Raw genomic sequence first — 17,115 nt, forward strand, 5'->3', positions numbered from 1 at the left:
GGCACCTTCAATTACCAACATAGTGTGGTGAACTTTTAACCTCTGTGCTCACATAAGAGTTCCATAAACTGTTACGATGGTAACAGGCAGAAAGCCTTTTGGGGGTAGAGTTGTAAGGTACTAGCTCTACAAAAACTGTTCTATTTACCTGGATCCTCTACAAGACAGAAAGGAAAGCAAAGTAAAACAAAACACTGTGGACCAGATATACAACCCCCTTGCGCCACTTACGCGTCCAAGGCCCCACCCGCTCCTACAAAATTAAAAGTGTGTGGGCCTCAATGAAGCCCCTCAAACCCCGGGAAGAACCACCCCCGCAGATTTCTGTATTGTGTGACGGGGGCTGCGTGGCCCTCCGCCTGGTGCCCTCGAGAGCCCTGGAGTCCGCCAGGACCAGAGCCAGATCCTCCAGTATCCGTGGTGCCTACCCCCGGGACACTGCTGTTTGCTATGAGAAGGCGGAAGTCTTCCGGCTCCCGCCCTCCCATAGCAAACTTGGGGCCATATTAACAAGAAAGGGCGACACATTATCACCGCTTTTATCGGCAGGAAACTGCTGCTAAAGAGGCGATAATGGGCTTGATAATATGCCCTTGTGAATTCCCACAGAAGCCCAGGTTAACCTGGTGTTAACCTGGGCTGCTTTGGAAATTCACAAGGGCATATATTATCAAGCCCATTATCGCCACTTTAGCTAATCTACCTCTACCGCATTCAATCAATCAGCAAGGAAACAAATCTTAGCAAAAGCTTCAAAACAAGAGGGCTTCAACATTTATAAAATGACAACCTAATTTAAAAAAAAGAAATAGAAAAAAAAACCTTACAAAGAACAGGCAGGGGGTGTCAATGAGCTAGCATAACGTGTAGAGCAACTGCCCAGATTTATTCACCAAAATGTAGCCAAATGAGATAGTATGTAAATATATAATAAATCTTTGACATTTTCACCGATGGGCTATTTGGTTGCACGTAAACTAGAGGTATAAAAAAAATAGAAAGGATACACAGACACTCTTAGGAGATGGCCAACAGTGGCGAAAGACAAAATCTATAGTCTCTTCTTTCTCCAAAAACTCACATTGAGTGAGTACCTGGTTTTTAGTATGCCCTGAATACTTGCAAGTTGCAAACAAGAGAACAGAAGAAAACAGTCTCACCTGAGCAACATTCCATGGCATCGGTTGAGTTGGCTGCACTCCATAGACTGGTTGCGGTACCCCAATGCCGAAGCTGGCTTGCTGTGCCATCATTCCATTTGGGTGGCCCATCATGGTGGGTTGAATGTTGCCCATGTACCCTGCTGGAATACCCATGGGAGCAACCATGCCAGGATTTGGAGCCATCATGCCGCCAATCAATCCCCCTGCTTGAGCCACACCTGGAAAGCCACTGTAGGCTGTGGGATATGCCATCTGCGGAGCAGGTGACATGTACATTGCACCTGAAAAAATGCACAAGGAAAAATTATAGAGATTGTGACAGTGTGTTTAAAAAAAATGTGTACATCAGCAGTATGTGGTATGTACAATGCGTTACTTAAAACATACCCCTATAACACAAAGGCACGTGTACTGCTTCCATAGATTACCCGTTACTTAAAAGTTACTGCTTCATTAAGTACACTGAATTTTCAATAATGTAAGAAACCAACAAAATGATTATCTAGGGCTTGCCGTACAATTAGGTTATTATTTTGCAGCGACTTATTATTAAGGCGTTTCCTGCATTAAAGACATAGGTGTTTACATAAACATATTCCAAACAGATGAGAAAGGACCTCAGACGGTGTGAATGTGGAAAGGGAAGTATTGTCAAACCACACATAGCTGCTTATGTGTCCATTTGCATAACATATTTTCTGTATTAGACACAGAAACCTGCCATTAGCTTCAAGTGCTTTGGGAGATAGGCAACAGTGTATCCCCCAAGTAGGACACAGATATATATAGGGTACCTCCATAGAATGCACCCAACACTGCTAAAGAACACAGCTGGCACTGTGTTGCAGAACATGCTGACTGCAAAAGCTCCAGAGAAAAATCTCATAACATAAATGCAACACTGCCATTATGCCATGGAATGTATCCATCACACTGGCGCATACCACAAGCCTGTGAAATCTAAACACCATCATGACAACAAAACCCAGCATTCGTCAGAGAACGGGGTCTTCACTGCAACACATATGTTTACTGGGAACACTTTTCATGGTCATAGATAAAAAATGTATTTGCACTACTAAAAGAAAGAAAATACCAAAGTATGCATAATGGTGATGCTGTGGGAGCAGAGAAGATGGCAAATGAGACTAAAGCGTGGGCTAGATGCTCTTTGGAGTAATGGTGCCTCATGGTAGCAATGCTTTCTTTGGTGGAGCAGATGTTTGGTTGTTTTTTTACCTGTGCAAAGTTGCTTTCCATTTTTATAAGCATTTTGTTAGTGCTTCAGAACTGTACAAGACCAAATGCATGGTGCACTTGTAAGGAAATAGTACTGCATGAGCTGGCCTGACAGACACAAACAATGGAACAATGACCCCTACATTTTGAAGAAACATCTTCAGTGTAATTTCCCACCATTGTCCAACAAGCTAAATTGGACTAATACATGAGTTTTATTTGTTACACTTTCTACTTGTGAAGTTATTAACTTTCTACTTGTGAAGTTATTAACTTATCAAGTGCACCTCTAAAACATTTGGTTGTCCTTGGATTTAGCAGTAGATGGTGTAAAGGAATTCTCATCAAAAGCAAAGATAACTTTTTTCTTTACAAATCTGTAAGCCTCAAAGGTCCGAGGGAGACCTCCCCAATTACACGAAAAAGAAATCTCTAAACCAGCCTACTACTGGTGAAGCAGACTGTTAGTGGTTTATGAAAGTGTTTCTGCCTGTCCACAGTGCCGGTACAAAAGGGGGTGCAAGCCGGGCTGCAGACGGCTGGAATGCCAGAAACCGGTCCTCGGAAGCTTGTTTCCGGTCCAGGGAAGGCATGGCTTGGCTGGACTGTTCCCATGAGGCACAGGGTCAGACTGATTTGCATATAGCCATGTCTGAACTGGGGTGGCAGAGTGGGCTAAAGAACGGTGATGGATCAAACCCAGATCTTTTGACTGGGTGTGAGTGTTTGATTGGTTCTGATGCTCCGTCCATCACCACCCCCTTTTGTCCACAGTGCCAGCATTAGCTGCAGTTTGAGCGGCAGTCTACCATGCACTTTTACCTGTAGCAGGCATACATTTCCCCTAAGTGCCAGACAAAAGTAATGCCCATGCCAAATTTAGGCTGGGGGAGTCCAGACATCAACCTATATCGCTGGGTGGTATTAAAGGGTTTAATCATACCTTTTCAAACGCATGATCAATTTCTTCTGCTTCTCTCCATCTGAAGGCATGTCTAAAACTTTGGACTGGCTAATGGTGAAAAACCAGACAGTCTCAGCAAGCATTAAATTTTCATGGCAAAAATAAATCACCCTTTCTCTTTCAACAGTAAACAAGCATTTACAATGCAACGGTCTCGGCATTCTAAAAGTTAGAGCTATTGGCAATGCTCATGACATTTTTATTTATGTTTTTGTTCTTAAAACATAAATAAACGGCACACACACACACACACACACACACACACACACACACACACACCCACCCACCCCCAGGGTCGTGGCTAAATAAAATGTACCTCTCCTACGCTCAACACAGGCCTACTTCATTCCCTAAAAAAATAAACGAAATAATCGCTAGTAAGTGAGATCTGTTTATGGTGTGCATGTAGGATGGTGGTGGATACTTTACCACCCCCCTCTGTCCCTACCCTGCCCGGGCTCCAGCCTTGCCCCCTCCCCAGACATGAATACAAGCCCCCACCCAGCACCTCTACTCCAATGCGAGACGCCAGGGGGGGGGGCGGGTGTGGGGGTGAGAGAAGCATGTAGAGGAGGTGACTTTAAAGACACGCTGCAGAAATAATCTGTGTTTACAAGTAAAAGCTGCAACGAGGCTCCGCCAGCACCCTCACCCCCCACCCCCGTAGCACCCCCACATGAGATGTAATGAAACAAGAAGAGAGAAGTGCAAAAAGACTGACGTACTAGAAGGAAAACACAACCACACAAACACGCAGGCAAGAAAACAAAGTAAGTACACGTATTCTGCAAAATAAGTACCATAGCAGCGTGTCCTCCTGTCCAGGGCTCAGTCTGGGGTCCTGGCGGCAGAGTACAGCCCAGGTGGACTCTGTTGGGGGGGGTGGGGAGGGGCAGTGTTCTCGGCGCTACCGCTGATCTCCAAGCTGAAGTTGTTCAGAACAGGCCTGACAGTGCAGGGGGAGGAGGGTGGGATTTAAAGTGCACCCTGCTCCCTCCTCACAACGGCGCAACACTTCACAGGAACGTGCCACGCACGACACAGTCAGAGACACCTTTTACAAAGTGCCGGAGAAAACAAGCCGCGAAGAGGCAGCACCAGAAACCGCTAAAACACTTTACCCACTCCAAACACACCTTATGCACAGAAAGAAACGCTACTGTGTACTTCAAAAACATACTTCTTACATTGCAAAATCGCCATCCCTGCAAGTCAAACATGTGGGTACACTGTAAATAAAACATATGAACTTTTTTCGAAAATTCTTTAAGCATTGTAAAACACCTTCAAGCATTGTAAAACACCTTCAGGCATAGCAAAAACAGTTTCAGGTTTGTAGCAAAGTGTTAATATGCTACAAAACAGATGACTACATACATTTTTTTAACTCGCGCCTTATAATGAAAAACATGTTCATACATTACATTGCGTAGGATGCGTGGCTTGCGCCCAGCGACGATGGCGGCTTCTTCGTGACCGAGATCCGTCAGGGATGTCATGTCTGCTGGGTACAACACTTTCTGCTCAGAAATAGTGCACAATTACCCTGCATCGGTACAAAACTGCACAAAACTAGTGCAAACGTACGGAGAACTAGTGCAAAATTACCCAGCACAGTCCAAAAGTGCTCAAATCCCGTGGAAAATCGCCCTGCACCAGTGCAATGTACAGACCAGGCTTAAAATGTGCACCTCCCGAAGACGAAAACGGGATCACTGCTTATGAAAGTTCGACTTGCACAACAAAGTGTGTGCGCCTCGCTTGCAGCCACCCTTCAGAAATGAAAGTCCCTACACACGACACCCTCGGCCCATACATTTTTCTTTCCATTAGGTCAAACGAGCGGCTTCTCGCCTGGGCCTCAGCAGAATGTTGCACATGCATCAGAGGTTATGGCTGGCACGGAAACAGGCTGTTCCTTCAGGCCTCCGAGGGAGTGGGAGCCCGGGAATTCCACCGGCGGGGCGAGAGAGGGCCGGCCCGGGGAGAGAGAGGGCGTTCACTTTTCACACAAAATCACCGCGACATTATATAGCTTTTTATACACGTGTTGTTGCTCGTCGTGGTGCCTCCGTGGGTGCTGACGCTGGGCCCCAACTCCCTGCTGCCCTGCTCCTCTTTACACCGGGTCTCCGAGGAGGGGATGTCCGCCGCTCCTTCCTCCTCTCCACCGGCCTCCTCCTCCCCCGGGGGCGCCTCACCGCACATGCACGAGAAAAACGAAACCGAAACTTACAAGGCGCGCATCGTAAGCTGTCTAAGGTAGAAGCTCACGCGCGCGACCAAATCCCAAGGCGCGCGTCGTAATCTGACTCTGCCATGCTGTCTTAATGCTGCGCGTGGTGCGCGTGGCCATCTCTTGTCTCCACTCGTTGTCGGCTGAGCCGACAACTATAGTTCTCTGGCGAGAACGCGCTTCTAGCCGAGACCTAAAAAGCAGAATCAAGGGCAGATTATGTAGTATGCTTGAATGAATCCAGGCCAGTAGCCACCTCCTAACTCAGCCAGATAATCCACTGCCGCCTTCGCTAGCTGCTGCACCAAATAAGAGTAGCTGTCCAAATAAACTGCAGAGAAGCATTGCACAAACAGTCTTCACTGCAGCATTGTCTTTTCACAGACCAAGTAAACAAGCATTGGCATAGCCAATAGATCTTGACGATGGGAGCTTATAAGTGTTTAGTTATGCAGTAGAATAGGGTTTAGGGGGCGGGTTGGGTGAATTTAGCTTTAAGCAATGTTGCACCATTAAAAAAGGGTGGTAATCGGCATAATGCATTTCCTTATGTGCAGTACGGCAGGTAGCACAAAAGAGAAGCTTCATGTGCACTTGATTATTTTGTGCTCCCATGTGCAGCTTCCAATACAACACTAAAATATGCAAGGCAGGAGTGAGGAGAAAGGCCTGCAGGACTGCATTTCCATTTCAGAGAAACTTAAATATGTAAATTGCTATGACCACCGAGAAGCATTGGAGATTCCCTGGTTGGAAGAGGGCGAAGGTTAAAATAAAAAATAAAAAAATGGGCGTGTGCGCACGAGAGCACGATAAAGCAAGACATGACATTTACAAATATTTAAAAGATTCATTTGCAACACAGAACAATTTATGTGTTTAATAAAGTGAATCGATTGCTCCTCCCTCAAGTCTGGGTGGGGATACACTCTCCTGAAAAGTAATAAATCAATGTTGGTGGAATACACACAACCAGCAACACAGGGTAAGTATACGTGATTAGAGTGAACTGGGTGTTCCAATGATTTAAATATGTATGGATATGACGTGCAGACCAGTGGTGCAACTTGGTTAAGGTTCCTGCTTTCCGAAAGGGTGAAGAAAAAGGGGAGGGTGAACAAATGAATAAAGAGTAAATGAATGAGACGTGCACAGTTCGTGTCATAAAAGCTGTCATTTTAAGTCAAAAAGCAACACAGTACATTATCCCCAGCGTGCGGGAGCATTATGACTGGTACACGGAAGTAAATTAGGTGAAAATATCGTATAGTACGTACGAGTGCAACGATGAAGAGAAACCAAATCATGCAGCAGCTCGTGAAATGTGTGAGTTTATCAAGCGCCAACAGTGTCCACGTAGGAATCTGTATCTCAATAATAGCAAAGCCAAATAGTCGCATTCCCGATTATAATGACGAGTGGACAAAAGTCACATGCTCTCTTGCTTTCAGTGCCCTGTTGCCCTAAACTTAGTGAAAAATACAGTGAATCTTGTTAAATTTCAATGAGAAACCCGTAGTGATGGCGTACTCAAGGGGATAGAGTGACTAGATAAACATAGAGTGTAAAACTAAATGTAAAGGCATGTAACCAATGGAAAACACGAAAACAAGACTGGGTCAGAATGTTGATATAAACAAATATAAAATAATGATAAAGTACTAGGGAAGGACGACAATCTTTGAACATACGTTTACAAGAAACAAGGAACGAGAAACAGCATAATTCTTATACAAAAGCAGAATAAATAAATTCCACAGACAGTATACAGAGTACTGGAATAACATGCCACCCCTCCCCTGCATCCCTCCCACCAGGCCAGGAAGCAGTAAAAGACAGTACTGCCCACGCAGTCTAGAAAGGTTTGCACTGCTGTGGATACATAATATTTAAACATTATAAATCGCTATAGTTCATGAGACAAAGTGATGTGAAATCCAGTATTCTATGAAAACTTACTACTGAAACTGCATGAATCGTCAATGTAAGCCAGTTCTATGACAAACATTACACACACTTTCAGAAGAATATTGTGCAGTACGTCATTAGAAAGAAGAAAGTAGTGTATAACCAAGTGAAGAGTCAAAGTAAATATACTTTTTTGAGACACGGTCTCAAAATCACAAGATGGGAAGAAGAGATCATACCGATACAATCACAGATTACCAAACTGATGAGTGCAAAAACATCGTACTGCGCGAATAGCAGTGATGACAAAATTGTTTTCAAGGCAGGTGAGGTGCCTGGTTGTTATGCTTCACGCATGGATAATCACTAAAATTCCGTCGGAAAGGGAGTCGTAATGTAATTAACAAGGCGGCTATAGCTTATGTGAAGCAAAGACATTTGTGTTAGTGAACTAATCAGTGATTCAAGCGCAGGCTGAGGACAAAGCTTGGGGTGAGCAGATGGTTAGAAATAAAGCACTCGGTAGCTGGAACGCACGGGTAGTTAAAGAGTGTCCCCCAAGGCCATGGAGGCCCGTAAACCTCCATAATAGGATCTCCTGCTTGTTTAATAGTAGTAATGTAGCCCATTAGGAAGTGCCTGCGGGCTCAAAAACCTGCATGCCGGCAGGAAAGAAGGGGGTGGGGGATTAGTACGAACCTCGGAGAGACGAAGGTTCAGTTTGCAGAGGCTGTATACGCCAGGGAGGCTCACCCGAAGTTGCAGGTCTTCGTGTTACTGCCCGCTCCTGTGACTGTGCCCCGGTGACACGGGCTGTCGCGGGATGATTTTACAGCAGATAACGGCCTTGGTAGAGAGACTAAGAGTGGGTCACTGAGTTCTTTAACGAGAAACCTTCAAAACTAATTAAATGCCAGAATAAGGACATAAAAAACACTCACAAATTGTGGACACTATGAGGTACAGATAAGTGGAAGGTAGATTAACAAGCGCGGCAGCAGGGGGAGGGGAGAGAGGAGGGGGCCTGTGCCGTTTTCGCTTGCTGGAGCGAGCAGGGACACCAGATTTTTGCAAGTTAATTACAAACATATTGTGTCAAAGCTCGCTCCCGCAAGGAATCGTCAAACGTGCATGCGTTGCCATTCAAAATAATGCAACGCGTGCACGTTTTTGCCTGAAAAAGGTAACTGACGGCTAAAGGTCTTTTTCCTAAGCAGCGCATGCACGCTGCTAGGCAAGATCTACAAATCTGCATTCTATAAAATAGCCCAAGAGAAAAACTGAACGTCATCAAACAACAACTTCCTTTACCCACAATTCAACTCCAATACTTCATATTGGGAGCGACACGGCAGATTCAGTGGAGTGGGGTGATAAACAGTCATCTTAGGGTCAGGCTAACCGCAACTTGTTTGCAGACATCGCGACCTTTAGAAAGACTTAATTGAATGGCCTTCCTGATCTTAATGTGGATGTCGCTAGCTCACGGAGTTCGCAAGCTAAGCGCTGCTGAACCTCTGTGACGCTCATCGCTGACACAGCGCATGCTAGGTCTTCAGTGTGGCCCGGTCCTCTAAGGGAAGAGGTGGCCATCTTGTAATTGAGAAGTCTAGCAGGACAGTTAAGCAGGAGACGCTTAGCAACTGGGAGAGTGTGGTTAGTGAAAGGGAGAGGGTGGTCACAGCAAATGAGGGTATGTCATCTCTCTCTCGAGAGAGAGAAGGGGGACAAGCAACAACAACAGGACAACAATGACAGAGCAACAACAATGATGCAACAACACAGCACTGGAGAGGGGGGTGCTAGCCCACGAACACACTTTTATGGAGCACTACAACTAACATTTTAAATAAGTACCTCCGAAAGCCCACAAGCAGTGGAAGGTCACAGGGCACTGAAAGGAGGAAGTACTCAGCCCTGCTCCAGGGGTGGGACAAACACACGAAGAGGATCACCTTTTTAAGGTGGTGCAGCAGCTCTGTACTCTTTCGTCATCTGGAGAGCTTGATTGTTCACAATATTTTGGTAATCAGGTGGTTGATTTTTTTCCAAATCACTAACATAGCTGACAAACTTGAACTATCAAAACTAAAAATTTGCATGCTGCAATCCTCAAGTAGTGAGCCTCAGGTGGAATCTCTTTTCCCTATGTAGTCAAGAACCATGAGCCTAACTTGCTCACAGTCTTTTTTCACCTTTTACCCCTGAAATGGTGGTCAACACCTTATTAATATTGAGTCAGACTCACCCCTGGAATCATTGTTATTGTTATTCGGTATTTATAAAGCGCAAACTGTCGCTCCGAAAGGAGCATCCTGCCGCTAAAAAGCGAGGAAGTCAATGGAGGAGCGAACTATATGGCGGCCAATACATATGCATCTGACAAGTTGAATAGCCAAGTTTTAAGTTGTTTTCGAAAAGGGGCTTCTTGATCTAATAGTCTTAGCTCCTTTGGCATAGCATTCCATGCCCTGGAAGCCTGGACATAGAGTTTTTGCACCTTTGGTTTTATAGTGAAAGGTGGGAGTATTGATTAAGTTACAGCCTGCTGATCTCAAAACTCTGGTGGGATTGTAACGCGTATATCTTTTTGAGAGATATTTAGAGCCAACGTTGTTTAGAGCTCTGAAGGTCAATAAGATTTTAAAGAGAATCCTTTAATGGAGAGGGGAGCCAATGCAATGTCCTGAGGGCCGCAGATGCTGAGGATTTTCTGGGCAGTTTTAATACCAGTCGTGCAGCTGCGTGTTGAACGCTTTGTTGTTTTTTTAGAGTCTCCTTTTTTATCCCTGCCATCAGGCCATTGCAATAATCGAGGCGAGAAAGTATGAGGGCAACCGCCACAGATTTTCTTGGTTCAGTGGGGAGAAAGTCAAAGAATTTCTTCAATGATTTTATGATGTTAAAACAACTTCCTGCTACACTCCTAACATGGTGGTCAAAGGACAATGACGAGTCGAAGAGAATGCACCCCTAGGCCACCATTTGCTGGGGCTGAAAGTAACATTTTTCCCAATGGGCAGTATTTCAGTTTTACTTGAATTAAATTTTAGATGATTATTATTCATCCATTGGAAGACATCAGTAAGGCAATTCTGAATATTTTGTTCGGCCATTGTGGAATTTTTGTTGAGTGATACAATCAGTTGGGTATCATCAGCATATGATGTTACCAGTATCACATAGGATTCGTTAAGATGAATAAGGGGCACCATATAAATATTAAAGAGTAGGGGGCTCAGGATGGAGCCTTGGGGAACTCCTGAGGTAATGCTTTTCTCCTTCGAGAGAAAAGGCCCCAGTGATATGATTTGAGTTCTCTCTGACAGGAAAGAGCTTATCCAGTCGAGGGCCCCATCGGTTATTCCGCTTGTTCTCAGTCTATCAATAAGAATTTTGTGGGAGATAGTATCGAACGACGCCGATAAATCGAGTAATATCAGGACGGCGTTTTTCCCCTCATCCGGTAACTTTTTGATAGCATCAGTTAGTTCGATGAGAGCTGTTTCGGTGGAATGCTTAGGGCGAAAACCTGATCATGCGTAAGTGCAGTTCTGCATATGGTGGCTGGTACTATTGCATGCCCTCTTGCATCCTTATGAATAAAGTGATCTCCTCTGGCTGCTGTCCACAGCTATGGAAGGAGGTGGGGATTAGGCGTTTTCTTAAAAAGCCCTATCTTGATAGTAAAGATCTTTAAAACTATTGTGTTAGTCTTGCTACTTCCACTACCTGCCAAGATTCTAGAGAAACAATTGAACGGCCACGTGATAGAGTTTGTGGAAGATCAGGGATGGTTGGACATATCTAATTTCGGATTTCTGGAAACATCATGGAACCAAAACCAAATTGGTCTCGGCCCGGGACTACATTAGACGGCTAGTGGATGAAGGGCAAGGCACGGCTCTTATTTTGTTAGATCGGTCTGCCGCCTTAGCCACCATCTCCCCTTCTCTGCTGATTGATCGCCTGCATTACAGATAGGGCGCTGGCATTATTGTCCCTCTTTCTTAAGGACCGCTCTCGGAGGGTGATGCTTAACCAGTGCTACTCCGATGTATTTATTTGCCATGTGGTGTACTGCAGGGCTCATCATTGAGTCCTTCATTATTTAATCTTTATGTTTCTCCACTATTATTCACTCTGGGCTGTATGCGATATCATACGCTGACGACACCCAGTTAATACTGTTGATCCTTAGTAACTCAGCACCTACCGCAGAGAATTTCTCAAACTGTCTGTCTTTGGTTGCAGACTGGATGGAAAGGAATTTTGTTAAACTCAATGTTCAGACAACCAAGGTGTTTCTCTTTGGGAGGCTAGCCTCGATTTGGAATGACAATTGGAGGCCTTAGGCACCTCCCTACTCCAGCTAAGAAGGCCAGAAATCTTGGGGGATTCTAGATAGCAAACTCTTGCTTGATGGACAGGACAATCGCACAGTTGCGGCCTGTTTCTGGCTCATAAGGAAGTTAAAATATTCCCTTTTATTTCTCTCTCTGTGCAGAAGCAGGTTGTCCTGGCATTTGTCATGTCCAGAATTGATTAGTGTAATGCTCTCTGTTTGGAATGTAATATCAGCACCCAGGCAAACTAGCAGGCAGCACAGAACACCCTCGCTAGGGCGCTCCTGGACATTCCTAAGTACCAAATCAGCTGCTGTGGGGCCCCCGTGAGCTGCAGTAGCTCCCCATCAGGAAGCATATCATGCTTAAGACTATCTCTATTGTACGTAAGCCTCTCCATCAATCGAGCTCAGCGGGGATTAGGAAGATTCTCACCGGTAAATTCCAGGGAGAAATCTCCGTTCAGTCCATCGCAATTTTGTTATCATGCCTAGAGTCCGGAAGAAAAGATTGGGAGGGAAGAGCTTTCTAAGTCGCTGCAGCCAGACTCTGGAACTCGCTCTCCCAATCTTTGACTGCGATCAATCGACACCTGACTTTCAGAAAGGCACTTAAGATTTGTTTATATACTATTTAGGTAGCCCCTTCTTAGCATGTACATGTTTGATTTACCACTGGTCTTCATCGGACTTCTGTGACTACATCGCCTTGATACCTATGGGTAATTGTTGCGCTTTATAAAAATCTAAATCAAACCAAATCCAAAGCCAGACAAAAGGACAAAGCGAAGAAAGGAAATGGGAATGCCAGTGAATCCAACCGGTGGAAAGCAATGGGCTGGCTCAAAGCCAACTCTAAGCATGCACTATCTCGGATGAAACCTAGAAGGAGCCATTTCACTACTCCCCTAAATTGGGCGGGTCTTGTATGTGCTTTCTCCTTGAATGTCTGTCTCCAAGGCCCCTACTCCGCAGGACTGTCAGAGAAAAATTTCTGTTGAAGAGAGCCAACTGAGGCTTTGTCAACGGAAACGTACTATCCGCCCTTCTCTAAATGAGGCGATGTTAGACCAAGAGTTTGGCTGGGTGCTCCATTACGTTTGCGAGAGAATATGTTCTTGGCAGGGCCTCACTGGCCATAGCGGGCACCGGGCATTTCTCCTGTGGGGCGCAAGGGTGGGGGTCGGTTTTGAGCCCCTAGGGTCCGTTTTGTTACCGAGGGCCGACAATATCAGCCCCCTGTAACACAATCGGCCAAAACAGGCCCTAGCAAACATCTCGGCCGCAGCCGCCCTGTCCCCATGGGGTGCTGGCCGAGCTGTTTGTCAGGGACAGTTTTGGTTCCCAGTCCAGCCCTGGTGCTCTGCCTAACCCTAAACCAGGAACTTAAATGTGTAAGTTATGGGAGTAGTGGACATCACATGGACATCAAACCTAGCTTACCTCACTTACAAGACACAACAAAACACGGCAGGGGAGCTCTGTGTGTCAGGGGGTGCTGAAATGAAACTACTACACAAAATCTTTGTCAGTCCATAGAGTCAGGCGCACAAAGCCCATTGGAATCAAAGGGCTTCAACCCCCCTCACCCCCATCGTGTGTGTCAGCCGGGATGAGACAGCTTCCCATGCACACACACACACAGCCGCACCAGAGTACTTCACAGGTCTTTAAAAGACCTTTTGCTTGTTGATGAGGCTTTGATGTACCCCCCTGCTTAGAGCCCCTGCAGCTCCACTCTGCCTGTTGCTTGAAGAATCAGCCCCCCTCCCGAAATTTTTTCTTCCCACTCCTACAAAATTTGACTCTAGCTGCGCCTCTGGATAGAGTTATCTTAAAGCTACGGCAGTTTTATAGTTTGATATGGTGTCCAGTTTTAAAGCAAGCATCGATTTCCCATGCAGAAATAATGCAATTTGAGTATAAGAAGGAGTTAAATCTTGCACTTAGCCTGCATACAACGATATTTTCAATGACCAATAACCCAGAGATGACCATGCGCGATGAGCTATTTAAAAAAAGCATGTTGGTCCGTCTAAAGAGTTTCCTTCCCAAAATTGGGCTATGTTGTTAGTGGCACATGCCCGGGCCTGCTGGCCTACTGTGCCTCCGCCTCTGCTGCGTCATCGTGTTTTACCACAGATTCGGAGATTATGAGACTCGCCTGCCTACGAGCTCCGGGGTGTGCAAGGCAACAAACACCACATATACTTCCGGAAATGAGACTGACTTCCGTGCCCGTCTGGCATGCAAACAGCTCGGCGTCTATTTTTAGCATCGTGTAGCAGAAGCAAGGTAGAGTTGAGTCAAAGTATGAAATGATTAAAGTAGGCCCTGTCACTACAGCGTGTGCAGTGAGCCATGTGACGCCTTTGCTCAGACAGCGCTCTGGGCAGAAAGGAATGTGGTGCCCTCACTGCTAGTAGTGAATATAATGTGGCATCAGAGAGCCTCTTATTTCCGCGGGTCACCGTTACTGGATTAGGAACTGGCCTCTGGACACAATGGGAGTAGGTCATCCAGTCTTGTTCTATTCTTTGCATTTTGGCGCGTATGATTTGTTTTTGTTTTTTGTGTCATGATTGATAGAGTGCCCGTGAAGTTAGCTACAAATAAGCGCCTGTAGTTAGCAGCTCCTACATGCAGGGGCTCCTACTGCACTGTAATGGACTGGCGAGCACGGGTCTTTTTCCCATGAAGCCTGCAGGCTACCAGTTCCCCGAGGGTCCGCTGCAGGTGTGAACTCAGAGCTGGTTGCTAGGGATTGGAGGCATCAGGGCCTGGAAGGGTTAATGAGAGGGGGTGGGGGGGGCTTGAAATGTGAGTAACAGCTGTAATTAGCTAGGACTCCTGATCAGCTGTCTGTTCCAATTACCACAGCTGCTTGTCTCCCCTTGGCCTATTAATGTTTAAAAGGCAGCAGGCATCGCTCACACGCTGGTTAAATGCAAAAGGGTCCTGGGCGGCCCTGATACCTCTCCGAGAGAAACAGGAAGAATGTGCCCATTTATGGGGGCGCTGACCAGAGAAGAATGGGCGCGACAGAGATAAGATACTGAGGATGATTGCCCCTCGTGAGTGCAGATTCGCCTGTTTGTGGCATGGCGCACCACAGAGAGAGCAGGCCACACGCAAGAATTTCCCTAGGAGTTCCTTGGCGCATCAGTTCACGCATGTCCAAGAACAACAAGCCTGTGCGCCTCGTGCGGTGGGGGTGGGAAGAGAGGAGGGGGCCTGCGAGATTCACTTGCGGGAGCCAGCGGCTGGCGCCGAGATAATTGCTACCATTTGGCGCCAGCCGCTCGCTCCCGCAAGTAAATCGTCACATGTGCATGCGTTGCCATTCAAGGCAATGCAACGTGTGCACTTTTTTACCTAAAAAAGGTAACTGACGGCTTAAGGTCTTTTTCATAGGCAGCGCATGCGCGCTGCTAGGCAAGACCTAAAAAGCATTAGCCTCTTTCTCTTGGTGAGGGATTAATCTAAAGACACATGAAGCAAGGAGAAGTCCGCTAGTGGGGGATTACTGAGAAAGATGGAATTACTATAGCCTTTTATTTCTGCATTAGAATCACACAAGAGACCAAGTTTTTTTTCTACAACCTTCGCACATCCTCCCAAATAGAAGGAGTAGTTTCTGTCCTGTAACTCCAGTTCTGTAGTAGGGGTATCTCTGTTATAGTCATAATCGAGTGAATGGTCCCGCCCATGTGCGTGGACCCCGGAGCAATGAAAAATAATCTCTTAAGGTGTCGAAAAATGCAGAACTGCACAGACACTTAAGAGGGAATTAAAGACAGATAATGCAGCCTACATCCACAGGCTACACTGTCCAGTACTTCAACTAGAAATTCCACCAAAAAATCCACAAACAGCAAAGCCTGTCCAGATTTCCCTTGCTTTAACAGCAAAAACCCTCTGGAATGATAGAGAGGAAGACATGGACAGACAAGCCCCATAGGCTGCCATTATGTGGCTCAGAACAGGATACTGTGCCTTTAAGAGAACTTTCCAGAAGTTCACAGCATCCCAAAATGCACTGCAGGTCCCTTTTCCTTTCAGTTCTTTTTGAAGGCGTAACACGCCAGACCTGTAGCATTCCTTACATGAATATCTCTCTCCACCGGGGAGGAGGGCGGGCGCTTATGACTATAACAGAGATACCCCTACTACAGAACTGGAGTTACAGGACAGAAACTACTCCTTCTGTAGTAGGGGATCTCTGTGTATAGTCATAATCTAGTGAATAGAATGGCAAGCCCATCCCCACACCAAAGTGGAGGTGGAGAAAAGAGAAATAACACCACTACTGTGCGAACAGATTTCGCAGCGAAGCCTGCCCAACCTGAGCGTCTGCCCTGGCATCAGTGTCCAGGCAGTAATGCTTAGCAAAGGTATGGACCGACTTCCAAGTGGCCGCCTTGCAGATTTCTGCAATTGGAACATTACGGAGCAAAGCAGTCGCGGCAGCTTTGCCCCTGGTGGAATGAGCCTTAGGTTTACCCCCTCAGGTCTTACCAGCTTTTTGGTAACACAATTGTATACAGGACACAATCCACCTCGAGATGGACTGTTTAGAGGTAGCAAGACCCGTCCTGACTGATCCATAATTGATAAACAATTGGTCTGACCTACGAATATCCTTGGTTTTATCCAGATAAAATTTCAACACCCTCCTGACATCCAGGGAATGCAGGGACCTTTCCGCTGGAGAGGAAGGATTCTGAAAAAACGTAGGCAAAGTTATGGTCTGGGTAACATGAAAGTCAGATATAACTTTTGGAAGAAATTTAGGGTGAGTACGCATAACAACCTTAGCAGAATGAAATACAGTATACGGTTCTTGGCAACACAACGCCTGAATTTCACTCACCCTGCCGGCCGAGGTAATGGCCACGAGGAACGCCGCCTTCCAGGACAGGTGCTGCAACAAAGCCTTATGAATAGGTTCAAAAGGCTCCTTCATCAATCTGGACAGCACCATATTCAATTCCCATGAAGGCGAAGGAAGCCGGACAGGAGGGAACACTTTCTTCAAGCCTTCCAAAAAGTCTTTGATCACAGGGATCTGAAAGAAGGAAGTCTGTGAAGGGCATTTCCTGTAGGCAGTCAAAGCAGCCAGATGAACCTTAATGGAATTGACATTAAGGCCAGACTGCGCCAGATGTAGAAGATATGGAAGGATAACATCTTCCTTACATGTCGTCGGGTCATAGTTCTTGGACTTGCACCAGATGCAAAACCTCTTCCACTTGTAAGC

At 46.0% G+C, this 17,115-nt stretch overlaps 1 protein-coding gene across 1 annotated transcript in view; it reads right to left on the minus strand.

Annotated features, from left to right (window-relative positions):
- SMAP2 (small ArfGAP2) overlaps positions 1-17,115 on the minus strand; it is a 130,340-nt gene that overhangs the window by 13,854 nt on the left and 99,371 nt on the right. Inside the window, exon 9 of the mRNA XM_078681104.1 lies at positions 1,161-1,444. Within this exon, the coding sequence (XP_078537230.1) occupies positions 1,161-1,444 (284 nt within the window). The remainder of the gene's footprint in view (positions 1-1,160; positions 1,445-17,115) is intronic.

This window comes from Lissotriton helveticus, chromosome 3_1 (genome assembly GCF_964261635.1).
Source record: "Lissotriton helveticus chromosome 3_1, aLisHel1.1, whole genome shotgun sequence".
In the NCBI taxonomy this organism is placed as follows: Eukaryota; Metazoa; Chordata; class Amphibia; order Caudata; family Salamandridae; genus Lissotriton; species Lissotriton helveticus.